Source organism: Anabrus simplex, chromosome 2 (genome assembly GCF_040414725.1).
Source record: "Anabrus simplex isolate iqAnaSimp1 chromosome 2, ASM4041472v1, whole genome shotgun sequence".
Classification (NCBI taxonomy): domain Eukaryota; kingdom Metazoa; phylum Arthropoda; class Insecta; order Orthoptera; family Tettigoniidae; genus Anabrus; species Anabrus simplex.
Window position 1 is genome coordinate 732462270 of NC_090266.1, and position 24561 is coordinate 732486830.

A 24561-nucleotide genomic window follows, 5' to 3' on the forward strand; every position below is an offset into this window, starting at 1 on the left:
AGTTTAAGTCCCCTCCTAGCACTGTGTTTCGATTTAGCCCTAGTACTGTTTCTATGTCTTGAGTGTTAAGGCTTGTCGGTCTGGAGTATGCTGCTATTACATTTATGAGTGTTCCTTGCACTGGTAGGGCTATTCCACATGCCTCTAGCGTGACCAGCTCTGGTATGTCTACCTCCATGTGCTTGATGTCCTTCCTTACCAGGACTGCCACTCCTCCAACTTTGTTAGCCTTATCGCTTCTGTGCATTTTGTAGCCTCTTATAGTGAACTTCCTCCCCGGAGGGAGGAAGGTCTCTGTTAGGAGAGCTACGTGTATTGAGTTCGCGGCTAGGAAGGCTTCGAGTTCATATTTCCTAGATCTGACGCCCTGGCAGTTCCATATTAGAACTCGAAGCTCCTGCGTGTTATTGTTATTATTATTATTATTATTATTATTATTATTATTATTATTATTATTATTATTATTATCATCATCTTCGTGGGGTTGTTCAGCCATCCGGGGTTAGGAGTTCGGAGATTGCATTAGCCAGGTCCCTTAGCCAGGGGTAGGGGAGCATGTTGGCCATCATAACCCCAGTGGTTATGGCTACCGTCAGGTTCAGGTTCGGAAAGAAGGTTTTCAGGATTTCTTCTATCCTTTCCCTGAACGCCTTTACTGCCATGTTCCCCGCTGGCTGTTGTGCCTGTAGCTGTGTTGTTGGTGAGATTGGTGTGGTGAGAGGTGAGGGCGAGGGGGGTGGTGGTGCGGATGCCGGCTGACTATCGGCAGGTTCTCTGCGGGGGGTGGAGCTGGCCTGGGGTGGGCCTTCTAGTAGCTCGGGAAGTGCTGGCGTGGACTTAACCTGCCTTTGTTTGTTTTCTTGGGGCTGGGCCTTCTTGTTGTTCTTGTTTGAGGTCTTAGCTCGGACGGTGGTGGGGGCTGGTTGGGCTGAGGGCCCGTGGTTTTGCTTGCCTACCGTCCGTACGGGCTTGAAATTTAAAATGCCTCCGCCTGATAGGCGCTGGTTGTCTGAAGGACCTTGCTTTTGGCCCTTTGTGCCTGACGGGCCTGCGAGACCTGAAGGGTCCTTTGTACCTGATGGGCCTGGGTTCTTCTTGCGTGAAGCGCCTGTGCCTGAGGGGCCTGCTTGGGCCTTAGGGTTGCCACGCTTATTACCCTTTGGCCCTTTGCCTTGATGGGCGGCTTCGTAGTCCTTGCGGCTAGGACAGTCTTTAAAGTTGGCCGCGTGTTTTCCCCCGCAGTTAGCGCACTTAGAGTACGCGGGGTCGTTGCCGTGGGGGCAGTCGCGGGACAAGTGGGAGGCGGCGCATCTGCGGCATCTGGGCTCCAGTCGGCACGCCGCCCCTGGATGGCCATGCCTCTGACACACTCCACATTGGGGGCCAGTGGCTGGGGGGCGATATGGCTCGACCGACACCAGCATGTTCGCGAGCATCCGCATTTTCCGCAGATTGTCCGCCACTGCAACTAGGAATAGGTTGCCCTTGGCTGGCCTATTCCCTGCCCGCATCCGCACAACGGAGAATGCGGGGATATCCTGAGCTTTCAATGCAAGCTGGATTTCGTCCGCATTATTTCCGTTAACGGGGGTCCTCACTACGAACCGCTTCATAGTGCTATTGGGCAATATTCTTACAAATGTAATATTCAGCCGTTTTAGCACCTCGATAGCGGTTTCGTAGCTCTCAAAGCTCGTCATGTGCAGCCGAATCGCTAAATGTGCGTCTACTCTCGGCCTAGAGAAATAATATTTTCTCTCTTCATGCGGCAGCTTTTTGAGGAGCTCCGTTTCGAGTGTCTTGGTGTTGGTGGTGTATACCGTAAGGGGTGGGGGGGTTGACCCCTTACGGGTGATCTGTTTCTTTTGTTGTGGTGGTGGAGGTGGGCTCTGACGAGTCTGCCTCTTGTGTGTGGAGTGCTGGGGTTGGGTTGAGCCGATAGATGTTTCGGTGCTACTATCGACTCGGGTACTTGGCTTATTTCTCCCGCCTGCCTGGGCCTTGCGGCTCAGGGGCTGGGTTACTTTTCCTTTCCCCTTTCCCTTCCCCCTCTTCCTCCCTTTTGCCTCCCTGAAGCCGTCACCCTGGTTTCCCGGCTGGGTGGCTGGGACCTCGGGTTCGGTCACCCCGTGCTGGCTGGGTCCCTCTCCCTCGGAGCTCTCAGATTCGGCCTCCCGGGATGCGCCTGAAAGGTCGATCACCAGTGGGGCCTCGTCCGACTCCGAGTTTCCCGCTCGCCCGGGTGGGGGTTGGACTGTAGTTGGCGCCATCCGCCGAGTCCGTTTCCCCCTCTTATTCCTTCCCTTGTGCGCTGTTGTCTTCGCGCTCGGGTTTGCGGAACTGGGTCCCGCTTTCCCGGCGTCCGACTGGCTGACCACTGGGTTGGGTTCGAGGGTTCGGTTCGTGTTGGGGGAGGAGTAGCCTCCATTTTGTTTTCGTGTTCCTCCTCAGCCGCTAGCTCAGTGGAGCCATACGACTGTTCCTTCCCGTGTTCGGGTTCCGGCACATCAGGGGCTAGCCCCGGTTCCCGGTCGCCCGAGCACAGCGTCACGCACTCCAGCTCCGCTTCCAGGCTTCGCCTGCTCTTATTTCGGGGGTCAGCCCTGTGGCTGGCCGGCCGATTGGGGAGCGGCTGCACTGGTATGTGCGAGCTGGCTTGTACTGACGGGGTGGTAATCGGAGATGTCGTGGTGTAGGTAGTAGTGGTGGTGGTGGCGCACGCATAGTTACGCACAGCTTGCCCCGTCAGGTTTATTTGCTGGGAGTCAGGGGTAAAGTCTGCTCCCAGCTCCTGCACATTTCGTTTCCTGCTCTCGGAGCACGCTAGGCGCTGAGTCACCTCCAGCTCCCGCTCGGACGGGTCATTGACCCGAGCGAGGACTGGTAGCGACAAGCTATGCGCGCTTGTAGCATTCCACCCATGCAGGTGAACTTATCAGAAGCGTATTTAAGGGGCACAGTCTGATAACTGCATACGGGAGATGAAACTCCACAATGGAATTAATGCCCGCCTAGCAATTCCGAATGGAAATTCTAAGTTCCCATAGAGGGAATTAGATATTTTTCCACCAATAGAGCATATAAAAAATCAGATCAAACATTAGATGTATGGCTTTTCAGGCGTTTATCTCCTGTATGCAGTTATCAGACTGTGCCTCTTAAATAGGGTTCTGATAAGTTCACCTGCATACACCCAGCGTCAGTGGGTAGGGTCTGACACATCCCACTCTGACGAGTCTGGTGTCAGACCTAAGACGAAACGCTGGTTTATAGGGCAAACGCCTGAAAAGCCATACATCTAATTTTTGATCTGATGTCATTCGTATCGCCAGAAATCCCGCACACTTGCCTACGCGTGACAATTGTGCTGGTCACATTGTCAACAATGACAATAGTAGCAGATGTAATTTACCGCCAAGTAGCGGTCTTGCATCTTGCTGTGGGGTCCAGAACATCTATAATAATAATAATAATAATAATAATAATAATAATAATATTCTGGACCGCGCTGGACACGGGTCCTGGACGGGTAATGACTAAGAATGCAGTCCGGCCGCGGGTTCAGTACCGCCAAGGCACCCAAGACGACACCACGCTGGATCTCCTGAAGGATTTGATCCATATTAAAAATGCTTATAGGAAAAGATGGCTAAGATTTAGGGATCCAAATGACCGGGTGGAATACCTGGACCTAGCCCGGGAAGTACGAAATCGATTGCTGGAAAAAAGATTGAAAATGGGAGGAGCGTTGCCGTAATCTATTAGAAAACGAGTCAGATCGCGAATTTTGGCGGATTTCTCAGAAAACCAGTCAGATCGCGAATTTTGGCGGATTTTATATAAAACAATTAGCATTCAATTATAAATGTCGGTATAATACCGTAGCGAAACACGGGTATCTTGCTAGTAGTGCATATTTCTTCCTTTCTTAATCCGTTTATCCTCCAGGGTTGATTTTTCCCGCGGACACAGCGAGGGATCCCACCTCTACCACTTTAAGGGCAGTGTCCTGGAGCGCAAGATTTTGTGTCGGGGATACAACTGGAGAGGAGGACCACTATCTCGCCCAGGCGACCTCAACTGTTATGCTGAACAGGGTCCTTGTGGGGGGATGTGAAGATCGGAAGGGGTAGACAAGGAAGATAGAATGAAGCGACTGTGGCCTTAAGTTAGGTACCATCCCAGCATTTACCTGGAGGAGAAGTGGGAAATCGCGGAAAACCACTTCGAGGATGGCTGAGGAGGGAATCGAATCCCGCTCTACTTAGTTGACCTCCCGAGGCTGAGGGGACCCCGTTCCAGTCCTCGTACCAGTTTGCAAATTCCGTGGCAGAGCCGGAAATCGAACCCGTACTCCGGGGGTTGCATTTAATCACACTAACCACTGCACAACATAGGCGTACTATATTGCATATTTCATAGGAAATTGTCAGGATTTCTAACAATTAAATTAGTTTATTCTATATAGGAAGTCTATAGTATTTGACAACTCTTCCTAAACAGAAGAAAGGAAATGTTGGTTTGAAACCGCTTATAATATACTCTCCCAAAAATGTCTTTAAACGCCTCGGAGTTGAAAATGATCCTTCACAAGAACAGTTAGTGGTACGAGATCTAAGAGCAATGGTCATCCTTGCTAATAGTTTAACGTCGTACTAACAATTACGTGTTACGAGTCGCTGGGATGGGTACGGACTAAGACTAGGAAGGAAAGACGAGGAGGTGTGGCCACGGCTCTACCATGGCTCTACGTCTCTGCATTCGGGAGACGGGACAGGGCTCTACCTCACGGGTGGTCCCAACCGTCGGCTGTCTTGAGATTGGTTTTCCGTTGTTTTCCATTCTCCTGTACTAGGGTGAATGCCGGGATAGTTCCTAGTATAGGCCACGGCCACCATCCCCCTCACCTTCTCCGAGCATCTCCTTCACCGTAACCAATCTCCCGGCCTGAGAGACGGCGTCACCGTCTAAGTGGCCCGCCTCCCCCTTCAGGGGAGGAATGAAAACATTTTAGTAGTAGTAGTAGTAAGGAAAGGACATGACCTTAATTAAAGTACAGCCTTGGTATTTGCCAGTTGCGAAAATGGGCATCAACGGAATAACCTTCTTGAAGGCTGCCGACAGAGGAGTTCGAACACATTGTAAGCAAACTCAGCTTACAGCTGCACAACTTTCACCGTGTAGCAAAATCGCTCCGTAGCGATACTTCAGGTAGTGTATAACTATTTCTTGACACTGATCACTCGACTGCTGTAAGATATTCACCACTAGAGCCCTGAAATTTGGCAAAATGCCTTTCTTTACTGGGTTGACGGGCCTATATGAAAGAATTATATAGAGATATAAATGTTTTAGCATATTTGGGAATAGTTGGGCCATTACCTGTTTTAGCCTTTGCTGCGTTTTATAAGAATAAGTGTTTCTTTTTTGCCTTAAAGCTATAAATTGATATATTTTATTAACTTTTCTCTGTGATTTTGTTAAGAAACACTTTTCAAAGCTTTTTTTAATAATTGGCCTTTCGTTGCACTGACGAAGGCTGGTCTTATGGCGACGATGGGATGGGAAAGGGCTAGTAATGGGTAGGAAGCGGCCGTGGCTTTAATTAAGGCAGGCCCTACAGCCTGGTGTAAAAATAAGAAATCACAGAATACCATCTTCAGGGCTGCCGACAGTGGGGTTCGAATCCACAATTTCCCGAATGCAAGCCCACTGCTGCGCGCCCCTAACCGTATGGCCAACTCGTTCGGTTTTTCAAAACGTAAATGTGCTATTCTAATTCTCTCTCATCTAAGAGTCTCTACTGCTTCGTATTATTCAGAGAATTTTGCAAGATATCTGAAGTAGTTGTCACACTTCCTCAAGATGACGCTGCACCAATTCATGGCCTGTTCCGGCCGACGGCTCGACGGTATGTGTGCGCGGAGTTGATTCGCCGCCCTTCGGGGCAGGCGTCCGGCCCCTGACAAGCGAGGGCGCGTGGCATGGACGACGGACCTCCGGCCCGGCTCCGGCCCCGCTCAGCTGTTGGTTTGGGGATGCCTCGGACAGAAGAATCTTGTAGACTCCCGTCAGCGGCGCAGAAGCTTCGGGTAATTTCACGACCCGTCTTGAAACACGGACCAAGGAGTCCAACATGTGCGCGAGTCATTGGGTTGACACTAAACCTAAAGGCGCAATGAAAGTGAAGGTCCCGCCTCGTGCGGATCGAGGGAAGATGGGCCGCGCTGCTGTGCGGCTCCGCATTCCCGGGGCGTCTCGTTCTCATTGCGAGTTGAGGCGCACCCAAAGCGTACACGTTGGGATCCGAAAGATGGTGAAATATGCCTGGCCAGGACGGTCAGGGGAAACCCTGATGGAGGTCCGTAGCGATTCTGACGTGCAAATCGATCGTCGGAGCTGGGTATAGGGACGAAAGACTAATCGAACTATCTAGTAGCTGGTTCCCTCCGAAGTTTCCCTCAGGATAGCTGGTGCTCGAACGAGTCTCATCCGGTCAAGCGAATGATTAGAGGCCTTGGGGCCGAAACGACCTCAACCTATTCTCAAACCCGTGTGAGTGTCAGGAACAGTCTAACCTTCACAGCAACCCACTGTGCTAATTGCCGAAGGTGGTAACAAAACTTGTAAAAGATAAAGGCTTCTTGTGTCTTCAATTAATACTGTTGAAGTAACAGTGAGCTTAATTGAAGCTGTTCCTGGTGAAGTGGGAAATGCTGTAAGTGAAAGGTGTAGACGAGCTGTCTGGAAATCTAGCAGAAAATAAGACACTTTTTTCCAAATTTGAAAGATGATCTCCCAGTAAACATAAATGTAAGTCTATCTTCACTGCCTTGTATTAAATACGCTCCAATGACACCAGTTGATATGTAATGGCTTTCTTTCCAGCAATTAAAACTATTTTATCTGATAGGAAACAGAGTGTGAACATGGAAAATTTCCAAAAAATTAAGCTAGTGTTGTTGTTGTTAGAGTCATAAGTCCATAGACTGGTTTGATGCAGTCCGCCATAACACCCTATCCTATGCTAACCTTTTCATTTCTACATAACTGCTACATCCTACATCTGCTCTAATCTGCTTGTCATATTCATACCTTGGTCTACCACTACATTTCTTACCGCTTACACTTCCCTCAAAATGCAACTGAATAAGACCTTGGTGTCTGAAGATGTGTCCTATCATTCCATCTCTTCTTCTCGTCAAATTTAGCCAAATCGATCTCCTCTCACCAGTTCGATTCACTATCTCTTTATGAGTGATTCTATCTACCTATCTCACATTCAGTATTCTTCTGTAACACCACATTTCAAAAGCTTCTTTCTTTCTGAGCTAGTTATCGTCCATGTTTCACTTCCATACAATGTCACGCTCCAGATGAAAGGCTTCAAAAACATCTTTCTAATTTCTATATCAATTTTCGAGGTGAGCAAATTTATTTTCTTAAGAAAAGCCTTCCTTGCTTGTGCTAGTTTGTATTTTATGTCCTGAATTCTACCATCGTTAGTTATTTTACTACCCAAGTAACAATACTCATCTACTTCCTTTAACACTTCATTTCCTAATCTAATATTTCTTGCGTCACCTAATTTCGTTCGACGGCACTCAATTACTTTGGTTTTGGGCGTACTTATTTTCATCTTGTACTCCTTCCCCAAGACTGTGTCCATACCACTCAGCAATTTCTCCAGATCTTTTGCAGCCTCGGATAGAATAACAATATCATCAGCAAATATCAGGGTTTTGATTTCCTCTGTATGGATTTCGATTCCCTTTCCAAATTCCTATTTGATTTCCTTTATCGCCTGTTCTACGTAAACCTAGCGGTAAAGTGCAGTAATGCAAATTATCGAGCTGTTCCGTCTGATACGAGAGTACACTGAGATTAGAAGAAATGTCTTGTGGTAGTGTGTAATGCATAGATGTGTAAATTATCATGTTCTTATGTAAGTATGCATAATTACTGACACTCTTTTAAATTACCTATGTTAAACATTTCGAGTGCGTATTTTACATATTTTTCCTGCCTAGTTTGACATACGTCTGGTATATACTAGTTATTATTGTGCTATTCAGTGATCTATAAAATTATCCGTTTATTTATGAGTCATATATTTGATAATCATCTCCTTATTAGCCCACTTACTTATTTAATCAAGGAACTCTTTTCAGAATGTCAAATGCCATGGACACCGCATACGATCCTGGTGAAGAAGAGCCCGTAGAGGAGGTAGTGGTGGTCGCTGAAGATAAGGTTGAAAAGATTGTGAAGATAAAGACCCCTCCTACAGCCGCGAACACCTATGCGGCCAAGAAAACAGTTGCTCAGGGGATGATGGACATTGCCCTCATCACGTCAAACGCAAACCAACTGCGTTATCTTCTCGAGTTCAGCCAAAATTCTCCCACCTTCTACATGAACGTGATTCTCATCACCATCAGTCTCATGTTACAGGTACACAGCCTCTTCTATCAGTGAAGGATGTTTCATTTAAGGCTTTCTTGTAACTGTATGTTTCTCAGGAGAAGATAAAAGAACATTTTAAGCAGTTATGCGCCTCCTATCTACATCTGTGGTATAAGTACGTGTGGTTGTGTGTTTGGTATGTAAAAGTTCACGTAAGATGGTGGAAACATTTGACTGATGAAGGTTGCCCAGTTGTACTTCCTCTCAAAGCAATAACCGCTACCACCACTACAAAAGAATTAACTGTGGAAACCGATTGCTATGTAATATTCTGCTCGTCGCCATAAGACCTATTTGTGTCGATGTGACGTAAAGCCACTAGCAAATATAAATGCTGGTAACATTAATTCCCAAATCTAATATCGCACAAGTTTTGAAACAATTTTCGAGATGACAATTTAGACTTCATATCACAAGCAGCTAATGAACATCTTTTACTTCCCTATTCAGTCGTGGGAATTAGGATGATGATAATCATAGATCCAGAGAATCAAATTAAAATGGCTCGATTCCGGACCATGGTGACTTTCCGCAAGTAACAGCTCTTTGGTCAGACTTTTGAGTGGCGGCCGTTCTAGCGATAAATAAATAAATAAATAAATAAATAAATAAATAAATAAATAAATAAAAATAATAAACAATAAACTTTGTTTCGCGTGTAACAGAAAGTCCATGAGCGAGACAGCAATGCTCTGTTGTAAGGTGTGCTGTCACTCGGTAACAAATAGCGGTACGATGTATGTGAGAGAGGATAAGGCCAGTTCTGCAATCGTCCCTTGGTTACCTTAAGAGTTTCATGACATACTCTAAGAGATATACCGACGAAGTTGTAATTAATCTAGCATATAGGCAATTTAAAGTGACACGAAATCTTATAATAGTAAGTCACTGGATTGATTCAAAACCGTCTCAAATGGGATCCAATCTTTGTAAAACATGACTTGCCCGTAACTTCATGTGCGTCACTTACTAGTTGAATTCTACATCGATTTAACCCAAGCGAAAAGCTGGAAATTTTAGATGACATTATCAGTGATGGGAAATATTGGAACTGGGTAATAATAATCACCTGACACGTGATAATTATCTGTAATTGATAAGGAAAGGCCGCGGCCGGATAAGCATGGTTTACGTTGTCTTTGAGGTCGGCGGATGCAGACTACTGTACGTTTCGGCCTACAAGTGGCCACGGCTGGTCCGTGGTCTGACAGCTCTTCACCCCGACCGACCAAACGAGAGGACGGGTGGTCACAACTCTAACATAGCTCTACACCTTTGCATTCGGGAGACGGAGAGATGCTGGTCCCAACCTTCGGCTGTCCTGAGAATGGTTTTCCTTGGTTTTCCATTCTCCTGCCCTAAGGCCAATGCCGCGAGAGTTCGTATTATACGCCACGCCACCAGCCCCTAACTTTCTCCACCCGTCTCCATCACAACCACAAATCTCCTGGCCTGAGAGATGGCGTCACCGTCTTAGAGGCCCACCTCCCCCATCAGGGAAGGAATGAAAACACTTTAGTAGTTGTTATCTTTGAATCAATTTGGCTGATTTTGTACTCTGAGATATGTGTGTGTGTGTGTGTGTGTGTGTGTGTGTGTGTGTGTGTGTGTGTGTGTGTGTGACTATAAGCACTAAAATATCAGCTTCAAACTGTAGGTGTTATTTGGGAAATAAATATGTTTTGAGACGTGGACGATAATTTGTTTCTCACGAACTACTTTTGCAAGTTGCGTGGGAATGGAATTTGTTACAGAAGAGCAGACAAATCAGTGGGTAGTTAGAGTTTCATGAAGTTCATTTCATAAGAAAACCGAGCGCGGTTTCGGTCACATAGCTGTCAGTTTGCATTCGGGTGGTAATGTTTTCGAACTCCGCTGTCAGCGGCCTTGAAGACGGGTTTCCGTTTATTATCGTTTTTACACCAAGCAAGTGCTGAGGCTGTACCTTAATTAAGGCCACGGTCGCTTCCTTCTCATCGTCGCCATAAGACCTGTCTGTGTCAGTGCGACGTAAAACAAACAGTAAGGCAGTTTGCAAGAACTGTTGAAATAACAATGACGAGAGTTTAAAAATGAATAAAATATGATACTCTATAATATAGTGTACTCTTCAGGGCACAACAACACTGCAGGATCATACTTACCTGCTCACCTGTTATTACATACGGGCACCAGCTCAACTGCAGTCGGCAGAAAAGGTCGTTTACTGGGTTCTTGTGACGAGAATATTATGGGAAACAATACAATTACGGTAAAATACTGAGTGAGGAACACTTTCGCTACGATATGAATTTTGAGCATAAGTCACTATATTAGAAAAATTAGGGTATTTACAATAATTGCACCTGTAGTGCCAAAATAAGTGCCTCAAGGGCTCACATCTACAATTTTGAAAGAAAACAAAGGAAATACAATTTGCGTAATGACGTTGTGCTGAAGTTGCAGATCTGTGAACCAGGGAAAGAACGGATGTGTCCCCTATATGGAAACAACACCACTATGCCTACGACATAAAGGGACATGATGGCAGAATTAGGGATACTCTGCAGAAATGGAGTTACTATTGAAAGTTCTCTCCCCTTTTGGGAAACTTATAGACACATAAATGGCAGCACAACAAGTGTCAAAGACGTCTCAGATAAGCTACTCTACAGCCATATTCTACTTATATACAGGGGCGTGAACTTATGTCCACCAAGCAAAAACTGTGTCAACAGATGGACTGTCATTACCCATTACATAATGTCAGGATAACATAAGTATAATACGCATCAATAAGAATGCGAAACAACAAAAAAAAAAAAAAAAAAAAAAAAAAAAAGAGAGGTAAAAATCAAATAAATGAAGCGACTCTGCCAAAGGAAGAATGTCCCTCACCCGGGCGATTTAAAGATGGCTGCAGCATACCCCAGGGCAGGCCGTACATTGACCTCGACTGTCTCGCCAGGCGCCTCGCCCCCATCACACCAAAAAAAAAAAATGTAAACAAAACTACAGCCTGCGAACTCGTAGCCTACATCTTATATTCGCAGAGCTCCTTTCTAAAAGGGGCTTTATACTGCTACAAATGTCCGACTCGTTGGCCGAATGGTCAGCGTACTGGCCTTCGGTTCAGAGGGTCCCGGGTTCGATTCCCGGTCGGGTCGGGGATTTTAACCTTAATTGGTTAATTCCAATGTTCCTTGGGCTGGGTGTTTGTGCTGTCCCCAACATCCCTGCAACTCACACACCACACACAACACTATCCTCCACCACAATAACACGCAGTTACCTACAAAAGGTAGATGCCGCCCACCCTCATCGGAGGGTTTGCCTTACAAGGGCTGCACTCGGCTAGAAATAGCCACACGAAATTTACTGCTACAAATAGCGAAGGAATGGTCACAAAAATAAGTGAGGAAAACATATCTCACCCTACGTATCCGACTTCAGTAATAGACCGCCGCGGGCCTCAATTACATTATATAAAGTATTCAACTATACAACCCCGTAAGGTCACCACGGTCAATTATACAACGAGTTTACAGTAACCTTGGGGTTAGAGGTTCAAGCCCGTGTTTGGCAGAGTCGCACAGAGCCAAAATAGTGTCAATGTCGCCTACGTTAATAGATTAATGTTCATCAAAGTTCATAGATAGAGCCATGCATATAATCCAATACAGTCAGCATGCACATCTACATTACGCAGATATGTCTGCCCTTCCCCAGAGAATGAAATGATAATTACTCTAAGCGGCTCTAACACACAAGGGAAACGTATCCCACGACCGACACAAAGAAAAATATCTGGTCTATCGCCCTCAAACAGCTCATACCAACTACGCACACTACATCTTGCCGCGTTATCAAGTTACATCATTTTCTGCATTACATATAGAGAAAAAGAAAATCTATCTACGCTTACACTATAAATACATCAAAACAACCTTAGTACGCAGCCTGATAGGCTACAATCAAATCCTATGTTAATATTTACAAGTTTAATCCCTCCATTTCTGCGTAACTCCCCAATTCTATTGCATGCCTAGGACTATGGTTCACTTATCTCATTATGATGACATCTTCCTCTCCCCATCTGGGTAGGCTATAATGGTTTAGCCCATCATGGTAGTGGTCTCGTCCAGGGTCGATCCTTGGAGTCCGGTTTCCACGTACAGCTGGCCCATGGTGCTGTCTTCTTGAGGGATGCCTCGTTCAAGGTAGCGTCTTCTCGAAGCCACGTTCTGAAGATCTTGCACCTCACGTCTCTTGGAACACGTCTCAGCCTCTTACTACAATGAGATGCCTACTTTAATTACAACACATCATTCCGGACCTTTATTTAAGTTTGGAGCTAGCATACAATTCTAACACTCTGCAACATTACAACTCCTTGTCCTCTATTCTCGTATAACCGTATACTCACTAACTTGTGCACTATGTCACTATCTGTTTTCAGCCCTCGAACCTATCTAGTCACTTATCGTGTTTTCATGCCCGCCTAATTTGGATTCACACGTCTATTGGAGAATGAATATAGACCTCCTTAGCCTATTGTCCGCACTTCCTCTGCACCTCGCGAGCCTCGCCCTTACCGCTTCTTATTGAAGTCTATAAGTACAGCGTTCTTTTGTTGCCAATGAATTAGCCACACGCGACCTCGCTGATAAGTATCTAAGTATTGTCACACCTATGAATCTACCACATGTAACTTTATAGATCACTGGTCCACTGAATCAAAGTTAGTGCACTGCACTAATTACTCACTGTCTTTGTTCTGAACAAAAAGGTTTCTGGCGCAATCTAGGCAGACACGACGCGCACGTGCAGCAATGTGATCGTTGAATGAATGCCCTCCTCCTCATCTCTCAGCTCTTATAGGAGGCACCAAACCAAACGATGCCAGGGAATGCCCCGAGAAACAACTTGAGTCTGGAATGTGGCCACTAAAGGTCTTCCCACGGTAGTTCGGCTTGCTACGTATTTATTGATTTAATTATATGTTAATAGATTTTGACGTACCGTTAGCTTCGTAAAATTCTAGTGATAATTCCCATCCTTTTGCTATCCTGGGAAACCTCCAAATATGATAATTATGGCTCAATTCCCGTGGTGTGGCGAACCTGTCTGCTCCCGCTTAAAATTTTGTTAGGGTGGCGCTGGGACTTCCCATAGCAAAATCTTATCTCTCTTTCTCTCTTCCCCATATATTCTTTCTCACTTGTACACAGCCACACCCTGCCTCGGGAATTACCTTCTGGATTCCCGCGCTCTGTATAGCATCACGCCCTCACAAGCGGCGCCCTATTGCGCAATACTTTTTACTGCGTTAAATATCCATTCCCACGATTAAACAGAATGGTACAATAGATAGAGTATCAGTCTATATTGCACCCTTTTAATGGCATGTGTGGCGACGATCCTCTTGTAGATTTTGCCTCGGCTGCTGAAAACAGATGTTACTCACCGCACACGCAGAAACACACCTTAGGGCTAGACCATCCATACTTCCTCTAATTTGGGGCCAAAGGGGAATCCAAATAACTACTATTGGTCAAGCTAATCTACAATAACATAGCCCAGACTGATTTAAAACCAATTAAAACATTTATTGACAACAATAAAAAATGGAATCAAACAAAAATTAAAGTTAACTGAAATTGGAAAATTGAAATTAATTTACTGTCGCTCTAAAGAGCGCAAATGCAACAGAATAATAACAATATTCTGAAATTTAAGCCAAACTCAAAAGAAAATCCATCACCCAACCGTACGTAAGAATGACTCAAACTCAATTTAAATTAAATAATTATTTACACTCAAAGAAATTGATAATAAGAATAATTCAACTGTTAAGGGAATTAACACTATTAATTCCTAAGACCAACATGATCAATAAAATGAGATCATTACAGCGATAAACCAATTAATACGAAATAGGTAACCTAGCATTGCAGACTGTTAAGCGTGCGAAACCAATTTGCCCATGAACACACACTCTTATCTCTAAAACATAATTTCTTTTGTTGTTAATTTATCACACACACTATTATCAAATGGCTTTTGTTTCCTTTCATGGCTGTCTTTAAATTTATTACAGTGAAAAATAAAAACAATTTATCAGCCATGAAGAATATAAAATCACTCACTGCGACAGTCATTGGGCACTTTAACCTTTTCAAATACCTTTTGTTCTGCCAATGATAAGTTGAACTCGCCTTTCTACACATATGGAAATTATACCGCTGCTCACTCTTAGCAACCCTACTAATGTACAACCTATTGTGTTATGTATAGTTGCGGCAGGTATACGCACTCTTAATCAACACTTTGCGGCATTTATTTTTACATTGAGTTAATTTATCAAGGTTGGTTAAATGATATGACATAATGTCTCAGTTACATTTATTGGTTGCGGTGATTTATTTTGTTTGTGATGTCTTTTACTAAGATAAAGATAAATGATGCAATTTAATAACGATGACCACCGGGTTGTCCTTCCTTAATATTACTAAAATTGAGGGATCAAAACGCCCTTGAAATTTATATACAAATGTACACAACATTGATATCATAGTGTTCATAAAATATAGCATAACAAAAGCACATAATTCTGAACTACAATATCTACAATGAATTTATGACATAATATGACATTCACGCACTTTGATACATTGATTCAAACACAAATATCAACGCCTTATTTACAATCACTGTCTCAGATACAATAATATCGGCATCTCTAGTGACTCTGTTCTTTGGCTCACTAAATATACCAGTAACTCATGTCTCTATCATTATTTCCATGAGTGTATTACTCTATGTCGCTTAATTATTTACTTTATGGTCAGTGATAAATCGCACAAGTTACCACGTCAAATACAACACAAATTAGATAACAGTTTATAATATAGTCACTCATACGGTTACATTTATTACTATTACATATTTATTCACACTGAGGTTTTACTGTCGGCAATCAATCCATAAATTATTATAATCCTATGATTTTACTATATTAATCTTAGAATTTAATAATTTATTTAACAACACTTATTCTTATATCATTTCTATCTTGCTTATTGATCTCATATCTTCATTGGTCCATTTATTTCCACTATAATATCTACGAGCAACTTCGTCTGAGAAATAATGACTTAATCTTTAATTCTTTATTCTAATGCCTTGTCATCCCTGCTAATTACTGGCATTCAACAACTCTTATTATTTTCATTTCATGTTTATCCACGTAGATTTGGTCTCCGACTATCGAGCTAATTATATTATATTAGTATGTCGTCTTCTATACCTTAAAGACGATTATCGCTTATTTTCTTCACGATGCAGCTGTTCCAGTCTCTATTTTCTCATTTCACATATTAACTACACTAGGGATATCATTTTATGCTCGTGATCGCATTTTCACCTGGAACCTCTTATTCGTTTACATCTCAATTATTATCATCTCCTGCAAATTAGCAACGGATTCCATTTACCAGTTCCGCATTACTATTTCTGTACTCACAATATGATTGCCTACACAGTAGATTTTTGCTTCTACAACTCAAACTCACGAATAAATTACAAATCTATCCTATTAAATCCTGATATATGATTATTATTATTATTTATCATTATATTCAAATACACTGTATTTTACTTTACTACTTGACGATCATACGCTACCTCAGCTGAATCCATTATACGTTCAAAATAAATTTATCATTTATTATTTTGTACATCTAGTCGGTTATTTATTTATTATGGACATAAATGATCACTGTGACCAATTATTACAAAGTACACGCTAACTACAAAGATTTTGTATATTTGACAAATTTTAACTGACATTTTCTTCTTCTTCTTATTCTTCTTCTCATTTATCATTATTGTGTTAACTCTCCTTGGAACAAAATGACTGTGATATTGATTCGGATAGGCGCCCGATATTTCAGATTATAAGAACGAATATAAAAAATGGCACCGATACACTCAAAATTATCTAATCCATCATGCTAGATTACAACATTCAAATACCGATCGTTAATCCTCACTTCTCCAATCTCTCAAATGGACTATAATCATCATTATTATTGTTTTATTTTTAATATTTGGTACATGAATGCAATTTCTACTCTATAACTAATCACATAATCATCCCGTAGGGATTCTATATCATTCTAACCTACATGGACAACGCTTTGCTCACCGTCGTATTAATTACAAAAATAGTAATTTCAACATTTTATTTACCTTATTACTGGATCATCTGTTTTTACTGCATTCTGTCGGTCCTCATTTCCATGGCGTAGTTATTGCATAACGAAGGTCGTGATCATGGTATTGGGACTTTAGAATACACCGATCGAGTGCATTTTTAATTCACTGATCACACGTAACAATTCATCACACGTTATTCTTGAAGCTTATTCTATAGTACACACTAATTACACAAATAAAAATTTTACAATTAGATTATAACCCACGTTTGTATCTGGAATAAAACGATTCACCTAACCGAAATAATCCTTTAGCGATTAGCTGTTCAGTTCTCTACTCCCTCTGCAGATTCCGGCTCTCGTTACCTGTTTGTAAACAGAACTTAGTGGTCATTACCCCCTTTCTCTCGGCCTGGACTCTCCTTTGGAATGTGTCCTTGACCATTGTCCCTTTCCTCTATGTGAATGGCTGACTACCGTCTACCCTTCAGCTTGTACAAAACTGTGACGTTAATGAGTTTTACCCGTACTGTCTTTGAAATGCTTCTTCTTTACTTATTTTTATCAATCGGTAGATTATTGTGGCCGCTTCTCTGATAATAAGCTACCTTCAGTGTTAAGCATTGTTGAGCTTTTTAAATTAATTACATGACTCCATCCTACATGACCCTTCCAACTATGCAAGTCTGATTAAAGTTTCTGAAGTACAACTTACAAATGTTTGTTGAGTCGGACACGTCGAAAGACACTGCTCCGCAGAAATCTTGACACATTTCCAACTCTCTCCCTACACCAAGTTACTATCACTGCAACGCGATTCATACCAAATAACTGGCAAGTCCCGCTGATAGAAAAACCATAGCTGAGTGCTAACTGACTGCTGGACGTAAGACTGAAACCATACTGACGACTAACTGCCAGACGTAAGACTTTATGATTCTCTACAAGACTGTCTCTTGACTGGTCGTAGACTGATCGCTTCACGGCGTCCTCGATTTATTTTGTAAAGTTCTCAAACCACGCCCCGGAACTAGTTTTTGAAGAGGGGATGGAGGAACCATATGGTTAATTCACGTTGATATCTCTAATATCTTTGGCCTAATCAATCAACTAAATATTGTCCATGATTTCAAAAATTGGTGCCATTGCACTGCTGCAAAGAATTGTAGAAATCGTTCGTGCACATTTGAATAAACTGATCAGCGTCACTAGTGTTATTTCCCCTAGTGGACTTGTAACGACTTATCGCCATTCGGCGCTTTTCCTTGGACGAATCCACTTCACCAATTTATACGACGTAGTTGCACATAATTAATTATCCACGTTATCGATTACAACTTAACTTGTAACCAAAAATTATTCCTAATTATATGAAGACAAGAGCACTGTATTTCGTCCTTAATTCACCTATCAGTAGCGAAAACGAACTAACTGCTCTTATCACTTCCTCTGGGCGGTTAAGATGATCGATGTTATGAGTGGTTGAATAATGCCTACGGTCCTTATGACGTTTTGCAAATAGGACCAAACCACTTTATCAAGGGGTGTAGGGTGTCCCTCTGTCCTTGTTTGCAATCTTCTTTACTCGACTATCTTCTAGGTGTGGCCCTTTTGTCCCGATCTCAGCTTTCTTGTGGGAAGCTTTCCGTTGAAGTTTTCAACAGTCGGCTCATTCATTTTTATTGGAGACACTTATGATTTAGATGTGTACCCGAAACGTGACTGTACCCAAATACCGGAGATATATTTGAGCAATGGGAGGTCTCTTTATTGCTGTCCAGTGAAATGCCTGTACTGAATTTACTGTATGCAGTATTCACATATCCAAATCTATTAATTTATTAATTTTTCCGAGAGCTTATTCGCATTATGGGTGCAATATGCAGGGTGCGAACACCATTTTGCTGCCAGCTACTCCTCACATGTGTCCGTTTAGCAGGCAGCAATGTCAAAAGTGACCGAAGGGCATAATATATGGATATATAGAATAGTTCCCACTGAGAAGAATGTGTAGTCAGTTGCACGGTACAATAGTATTTAATCACTGTCACTACCCTCGTCAATTATGACGTGTAGGGTTACTTGTTATTTTATGCAGTTCAATGAGGGTTTCAGGGTGTTATATTGTTTTGGATAAATATCTTGCAGTACCGGTAACATAAATAATAAATGATAGATTCCAAATTAATGAGAACAACATTCAACTGCTCGCAAACGATTGCCATATCCATAATAATATCTACCTGCAAAATCGCCAGTAGTAACTATCCTGAAAAGCAAGAATATATTTTCTTTTCAAAGAATTTTGTGTCGATATGGATTTGTCTTTAACGGAGTGCATGTTAATGGACTAGTCTTCCTGTATCGTCCCCGACAAATATGATATTGCTTGTTTACAGTGATAAGTACATGTGAAGAGTAGGTTCTAAGAGAGCAGGTCCAATTCAAAGAGACTTTAGAAAAAGTCCATAGTAAACCGCTCAAAAACCTTTTGTCCTTTCAATATGGTGCAGAGAGGAAATGTCCAATCTATAGAATTTCAAAATTGTTCGGTGTATGGTTATGTCCACTGTAAAAAAAGTGTTCGATATTTAGTCCAATGCACCGGGCGAGTTGGCCGTGCGTTTAGGTACGCGTAGCTGTGAGCTTGCAACCGGGAGATAGTGGGTTTGAGCCTCACCGTCGGCAGCCTTGAAGATGATTCTCCGTGGTTTCCTATTTTCACACCAGGCAAATGCTGGGGCTGTTCCTTCATTCAGGCCAAGACCGCTTCTTTCCCACTCCTAGCCTTTTCCTATCCCATCGTTCCATAAGACCTATCTGTGCCGGTGCGACGTAAAGCAAAATTATAAACAAATTAGTTCAATTTATCCAATCAGCTGTAAGAAGTGCAATTAAAGTTGTCAAACATTATTAACGTTTTCATAGTTTTGTTTGTTATCTACACAAACATCGGATTCGACGTCTTCAATAACACACAAAAATGAAACTATTGACGATTTATATCACTATCATTCAAAGAATGCTCGTTCAATATCCATAAATTGCCGCTGATTTGAGCGTAAAATGTGCAATGCCTGGTGCACAACAAATGCTTAATTATGTTAATGAATTTATAAAAGTGTTTGTATTAACCTGATTGAATACATATTTCCTTATGCTGCCAGTGAAAAGTATTCAAATTTGAAGTTACTTTCATTAGTAGACCTTATCCAATACCATTGTGAACATGTTTTTCAATTTGGATCACAGTATGAAGGGGACATTTCTGGGTTAGATATTTTGTATGTGGACATTCTGCACTGTAGGACATTCTCGAGTATTGGGCCTTCACGTGCTATGGACATTTACGTAGAATGGACCGTCTTGTATTGGACATTTTCTCTGATAACCGAACATACATACATCAGTTATCATTATAGACCGTTATACCTTTCAGCGTTCAGTCGCCACAATTCTCTATTTGCAACCTGTGCTGTGGCCTCATTTAGTTTTATACCCCTTATCTTTAAGTCGTTAGAAACTGAGTCTAACAATCGTCGTCTTGGACTCCCTCCGCACATCTTACCCTCCATAACATAGTTCATTATTCTCCTAGGTCACCTATCCTCCTCCATTCGTCTCACAAGACCACACCACCGAAGCCGGTTTATGCGTACAGCTTCATCCATAGAGTTCATTCCTAACTTAGCCTTTATCTCCTCATTCCGCGAATTGGCCGTGCGGTAAGGAGCGCGCAGCTGTGAGCTCACATCCGGGAGATAGTGGGTTCGAACCCCACTGTCGGCAGCCCTGAAGATGGTTTTCCGTGGTTTGCCATTTTCACACCAGGCAAATCCTGGGGCTGTACCTTAATCAAGGCCACGGGTGCTTCTTTCCCATTCCAAGGCCTTTCCTCTCCCATCGTTGCCCTAAGACCTATCTGTGTTCATGTGACGTAAAGCAACCAGCAACAATCTTCTCATTCCAAAGACCCTCCTGCCATTGTTCCCACCTGATTGCACCAGCAATCATTATCGTTACTTTCATGACCATTACTTCTAACTTATGAATAAGATATCCTGAGTCCACGCAGCTTTTGCTCCATTAAAGCAAAGTTGGTCTGAAAACAGACCGATGTAAAGATAGTTTCGTCCGGGAGCAGACTTTCTTCTTACAGAATAATGTTGATCGCAACTGCGAGCTCACTGCATTAGATTTACTACACCTTGATTCAATCTCACTTACTCTATTATCATCCTGGGAGAACACACATCCTAAATACTTGAAATTGTCTACCTTTTCCAGCTTTGTATCACCAATTTGACATTCATTTCTATTGGATTTCTTACCCACTGACATCATTTTAGTCTTAGAAAAGCTGCCTTTCATACCATACTCACTACACCTATTTTCAAGTTCCAAGATACAGTATTAGACTGCAAGCTTTCAGCACAATCTGCCAATAATACCAAGTCGTCAGCATAGGCCAGACTGGTTACTACATTTCCACCTAACTGAATCCCTCCCTGCCACTTTATACCTTTCAGCAGATGATACATGTAAACTAAGAACAACAAAAGTGAAAGATTACAGCCTTGTCTAACCCCTCTAAGTACCCTGAATCAAGAAATCGTTCTACCATCAATCCTTACTGCAGCCCAATAATAAAAAAAAAATGCCTTTGATTGATTTTAATATTCTAATCTTAATCCCATAGTCCCCCAGTATGGCGAACATCTTTTCCCTCGGTACCCTGTCATATGCTTTCTCTAGATCTACGAAACATCTACGAAACTACTTCTCTCGTAACATTTTTCAGTCACCTGGCGCATGCAGAAAATCTGATCCTGACAGCCCCTGAAACCACACTGGTTTTCATCCAAATTCCTCTTAACCACCGATCGCACCCTACCTTCCAATATGCCAGTGAATACTTGGGGGGGGGGGCTATACTAATCAATGTGATACCTCGATAGTTGTTGAAATCCTGCGTGTTTGTTTATAGATAGGTGCAATTACTGCTTTTGTTCATTCTGAAGGAACCTTACCAACACTCCCATCCTAATATTACTACTCTTTGAAGCCATTTCATCATTGCCTTCCCAGAATACTTCACCATTTCAGGTCTAATTTCAACTATTCCTACTGTTTTATGACAATGGAGTTTATTTACCAGCCTTTCCACTTCCTCAAGCGTAATTTCACCTACATCACTTTCATCTTCCCATGAGCTCGGTTGTTCGTGACACCACCAGGAATATTTCCTTTTACGTTGAGAAGATTTTCAAAACATTCCCTCCACGTCTCCAGTGATTCCCTGGGATCTATTATGAGTTCACCTGAATTACCCAAAACACTGCTCATTTTCTTTTTCCCTCCCTTCCTAAGATTCTTTATTACTGTCCAGAAAGGCTCCCCTGATGCTTGACCTAGCCCTTCAAGGCTATTACCAAAATTTTCCCACGACTTCCTTTAGGATTTAACAACTATTTGTTTCGTTCTGTTTCTTTCATCTACGTACAATTCGCTGTCTGCATCGGCTTTTGTGTGTAGCCATTTCTGATAATCCTTCCTTTTACGTTTACAAGCTGCTCTCACGTCATCATTCCACCAGGATGTTCGCTTTTTCTCATCTTTATACATAGCCGTTCCTAGGCATTCCTTTGCCGTTTCTACTACAGCATCCCTGTATGCTACCCATTCTCTTTCTATATCGTGAACCTTCTTACTGTCCACTGTTCGAAACTTCTCACTAATCATATCCATGTAGTTAATTTCCTCGTCCTGGAGATTTTCTACCCTTATTTGTTTACAGACAGATTACACTTTCTCTATCCTAGGACTAGACATACTTAGTTCACTACAGTTCAGATAGTGGTCTGTATCATCGAAAAAATCCCCGGAAAACCCGTACATTCCTAACAGACTTCCTGAATTCGAATTATGGATTTGGTACCACTACGCTCCCATGTGTAGCGGTGAATAGCCTTTTGCTTGAAGAATGTATTTGTTACTGCTAAACACATACCAGCACAGAAGTCCACCAAACGCTTCCCATTCCCATTAGCTTCCATATCTTCCCCACATTTACCAATCACCCTTTCGTATCCTTCAGTTCTATTTCCAACTGTCGCATTTTAATCGCCCATTAGCACTCTCCTATCCTTGCTGTTGACCTTGACTACGATGTCACTCAATGTTTAATAAAACTTGTCAACTTTATCCTCGTCTACACCCTCACATGGTGAATACACTCCGACAATTCTCATCCTAATTCCTCCAACTGCGAAATCTATCACATTATTCGCTCATTTACGTGCCTAACAGAAACTACGTTGCGTGCAGTAGTATTCCTCATAAACAGTCCTACTCCATACTCTGCCATTCCCTGTTTAACACCCGTCATGTACACTTTTTAATCTCCTATCTCTTCCTCGTCATCTCCCCTTACCTGAATATCACTTACTCCTAGTACGTCTTGATGAATCCTCTTTGCTGACTCAGCCAGTTCTACTTTCTTTCTTCCATAAGCCCCTTTAATATTGATAGCTCCCCATCGAATTTAACTTCGTTCGCCAAATTGTTTCCAAGGATTCCCTCGCCTGTCAATTGAGAGGGGGACTCCGTTACTCCCATAGGTCACTGTCTTGCTTATAATGTTCTGAGCTCGGTAAATTCATGATTCTGGATGCTACCCTGCTTACACATAGCCCAAGTGAGGATCTCTCCTGTAACGGGTTAGGAACCCCCCGGTGTATTGTATAATCCTAGCCGCCTGAGCACAAGGAGGGCCATGTTTCAGAATATGTCCGAGATGCCCAGTCCCATTCCATAGCAACTGGTATCCTGACTCGCAGGACCACTTACTAGGCCACTCAGCCATTGCCCATTGTTCACGAACTAGGACGTGACTACAGTAACCCACACAAGGAACCATGATAACCGAAGAGTACAGTGCATATAATACAGCTTCCTCCATTCCAGAAAATCCACCTCATCTGCCGAAGACAGTGCCTGGAAGGATGTCTTTATACGCAACCAGTCAATTTGTTCTCTGTCATCGGCCACAGCCATCGTATTTTAGATTCACGAATGGTGTTGTAACATATGCGTCACAGACGAGCGTACAATAGCGCTGACTGACAGTGAATCTGAAACAAGTGAAGTGTTTCAGTGCCTGGTACAGTCCTCACCGGCTGTTACGATACCTAGAGTGCACCGTAAACTGCAACGTGTCACTAACATCGATGGCTGCATCCCTAACTAGTTCCACTTCCCCACTTGGCTCGAGGTATACGGCTTCATAACGTCCCAGACGGCTCCCGTCCATTATCAACGAAATTTTTTCAAACATCGGAATGCCTGCTGGAAGTCGGTAGGTATCGTTAAAATGTATTAATATTATGGTTCATCAATTGTCTGAACTAGTCGTTATAACGTAACACAAAACTGGGTCTCCTCATCGTTCGTCGTGAAACTGTGGCTGGGGCGTACGACCATGTTTTACAGGCAAATATGTTTTACGAAGTTGAGTCGCGTAGTGCTACCAGTACTCAGCTAATCGACGAGGCCTTTTAGCGAATTGCTGTTTTTTCCCTTGTGAACAATCTTCCTCTGGCTGTATCCCTTTGTTTCTGCTTACATCTTTATTATTTAAGTACATTCACAACATGGCAAATGAGCAGAAGTGATCTCTTTATTTAACTTAATATGAAACACTTCACAGGTGTTCGTTTTAAGAGAAAGGAAAGAGGAACATTAGGTCCACGCTGGGGGAAAGAAGTTGCTTTCTATATATACATTTTCAAATATATAGTAAAAAAACTTGTCAGTGGTGACAATAACAGGTCTGATAGTAATTAAATCTTCAGTGAAACAGGGCAAGATATCTTCCGGTTGTAGATATGATAGTCTG

At 42.7% G+C, this 24561-nt stretch overlaps 1 protein-coding gene across 3 annotated transcripts in view; it reads left to right on the forward strand.

Annotated features, from left to right (window-relative positions):
* LOC136863074 (ninjurin-A) overlaps positions 1 to 24561 on the forward strand; it is a 65723-nt gene that overhangs the window by 16431 nt on the left and 24731 nt on the right. For all 3 annotated transcript variants that reach the window (XM_067139406.2, XM_067139407.2, XM_067139408.2), the window contains exon 2: positions 8172 to 8454. In XM_067139406.2, coding sequence (XP_066995507.2) covers positions 8173 to 8454 — 282 coding nt within the window. In that variant the 5' untranslated portion in view covers position 8172. The remainder of the gene's footprint in view (positions 1 to 8171; positions 8455 to 24561) is intronic.